The 2,157-nt window shown below is 57.3% G+C and overlaps 1 protein-coding gene across 1 annotated transcript in view; it reads right to left on the reverse strand.

The window, feature by feature from the left end:
* GRAMD4 (GRAM domain containing 4) overlaps nucleotides 1–346 on the reverse strand; it is a 53,214-nt gene extending 52,868 nt beyond the window's left edge. The window contains exon 1 of the mRNA XM_007956238.2: nucleotides 143–346. Within this exon, the coding sequence (XP_007954429.1) occupies nucleotides 143–307 (165 nt within the window). The 5' untranslated portion in view covers nucleotides 308–346. The remainder of the gene's footprint in view (nucleotides 1–142) is intronic.
* Between the last annotated feature and the right edge of the window lie 1,811 nt (nucleotides 347–2,157).

A 2,157-nucleotide genomic window follows, 5' to 3' on the forward strand; every position in this document is an offset into this window, starting at 1 on the left:
GAGGGAGGGGGTCCGGAGCCTGAGGGGACAGCCCCCACCCCACCCCCATCAGAGGGAGGGGGTCCGGAGCCTGAGGGGACAGCCCCCACCCCACCGAGGGACTGGCCAAGGCCAGGCAGAGCGGCAGGCGCACAGCACTCACCGGGTCCCTCAGCTCCTCGCTGTCGCGGGGCGACGTGGTCCGAGGGGCCTTCAGGGGAATCTCGTCCCCACATTCGGTGTCCGAGGCGTTGGGGGACTCCGCCAGGTCGGGGAAGTCGTCTCTCTTGTGACCTCTGAACCGGATTCTGTCCAGCCTCTTTAGCATGTTCAGCACTGAGCCCCCGCGCTTCAGCGAGACATGGCGCTCAGGGTGCCTGCGGGGGGAGGGGCGAGGTCACACACCCACCCCGCCTCAGCATGGTGCTCAGGGTCTCTCTCTCTCACACACACACACACACACACACACTCACTCTCTCCCAGCCCTGGCACCCAGGCCCTACACCATGGGGCCCAGGCCCACCCGGAGCACCAGGCCCTACGCCATGGGGCCCAGGCCCTACCCCGTGGGGCCCAGGCCCACCCGGAGCACCAGGCCAGCCGGGCTGCTGGGGGAGCGCATGCTGCCCGCCTCCCACCAAAGCAAGCTGCCCACACCCATTTGTGCATTTCCTATTGTCAGTTTCTAATAAAACTTTTACTTTTAATAGAAAATACGCAATGAAATGGGGAGTATTCTCAGCTAACAGGATTTATGAAGGTTAATATCTTTGTTCGGAGCTCTGGTGTGGTCCTGCCTAAGGCATGTGACCACTAACCAGAAGGCTGGCAGTTCAAACCCACCAGTCACTCCTCGGAAGGAAGGCTGGGCAATCCACTTCCATCGATTTACCACTTGGGAAACCAAGGGGGGGTTACTAGGAGTTGGATCTGACTCGATGGCAGTTGAGTTTTGGAATATCTTTGTTGGAAAACTGAATATGTTGATAAAAACGACAAAACCTCAGGCCAGGAATGAGCAGAGTACACCAGCGAGAGAATCCATGGCAGAGGAAGTCGCCCGCACCACACACAAAGGCCCCAAATGGCTCATGCTTGACTGCTAACCTAAGGGTCAGTGGTTCTAACCCAGCCAGCAATACCGCGGGAGCAAGGCCTGGCAACGTGCTTCCATTAAGACAACAAACAAGAACACCCACAAAACGGCTCTGGGCTGTGATGGGGGGGCAGGGTAAGGTGGAAGCGCCTTGAGGGCGCCCCACAGCCCGCCACACGGCAACACCTCCGACCTCACGCAGCCAAATGCCACCAATCCCGTGATCCTGCCTGGGACAGGGCCTCCACCTGCAGCCACACCGCGCCAGGAGCAGCTCAACGCAGCCCGCCCACGTGCAAGCGCTCCGGAAGTGCAAGCTCGAGGGCCGGCCGGGGAGCTCCAGGTGCCCACAGGCGTTCACCGAGAAGCCGTCACGGTGCTGCCAACGTGCACGACAAAGACGGCGACAGGTGACTGCCCCAGGGCCACCACCACAGAGAACACCTGAGAACTCCACAGGGTCACAGAAGGAAACAGACAAGCGGCAAACACGCAACGTTCCCACCCTCGTTCGTAATCTGGAAAATGCAGATTCAAACAGCAACCAGATGCCCTTTTCTCATCCATAAACTTAGCAAAATCAGGACAACTGACAGTGCCCTGGTACCCACCGTGGGGGAAGCACCCAAAGCCCTCCCCCAACACGGACCAGCACCGCCTTTTTGGAAGAAAGGCAGTTCAGCAGCGTCTGTTCACGTCTGAAATACACACACCCGGAAATCCACAGGTGTCCTTGTGGAAAACTACTTGCACCTGTGTAGAAAGGCAGCCTGGGAAATGGTTTTCAGCATTATTTTTAACTGTTTCCAATTTCAGTTTTACAAGCAAAGCTCTGCTGAATTGTGGAATTGTGTTTGTGCGCATGCAGCGCGTTTTATACAATAGACGGGAATTTGCTGAGTCAAGGAGGACACACATTTAAAGTTCTCTATCTACGAGCACATTTCCCTCCAACAGTTCTACTACTGTGATTTGCAACCGTGGTAGCTAAGGTTATGTGTGAACGCAGCTGGGCCTGGCTGAGTGGCTGGGCAGCTGGACGTAGTGTTCCCCGTGATGAGACTGGTCATCACCTCCACGGT

Source organism: Orycteropus afer, unplaced genomic scaffold (assembly GCF_000298275.1).
Source record: "Orycteropus afer afer isolate SDZICR_OR568_19922 unplaced genomic scaffold, OryAfe1.0 scaffold00587, whole genome shotgun sequence".
NCBI classification, from domain to species: Eukaryota; Metazoa; Chordata; class Mammalia; order Tubulidentata; family Orycteropodidae; genus Orycteropus; species Orycteropus afer.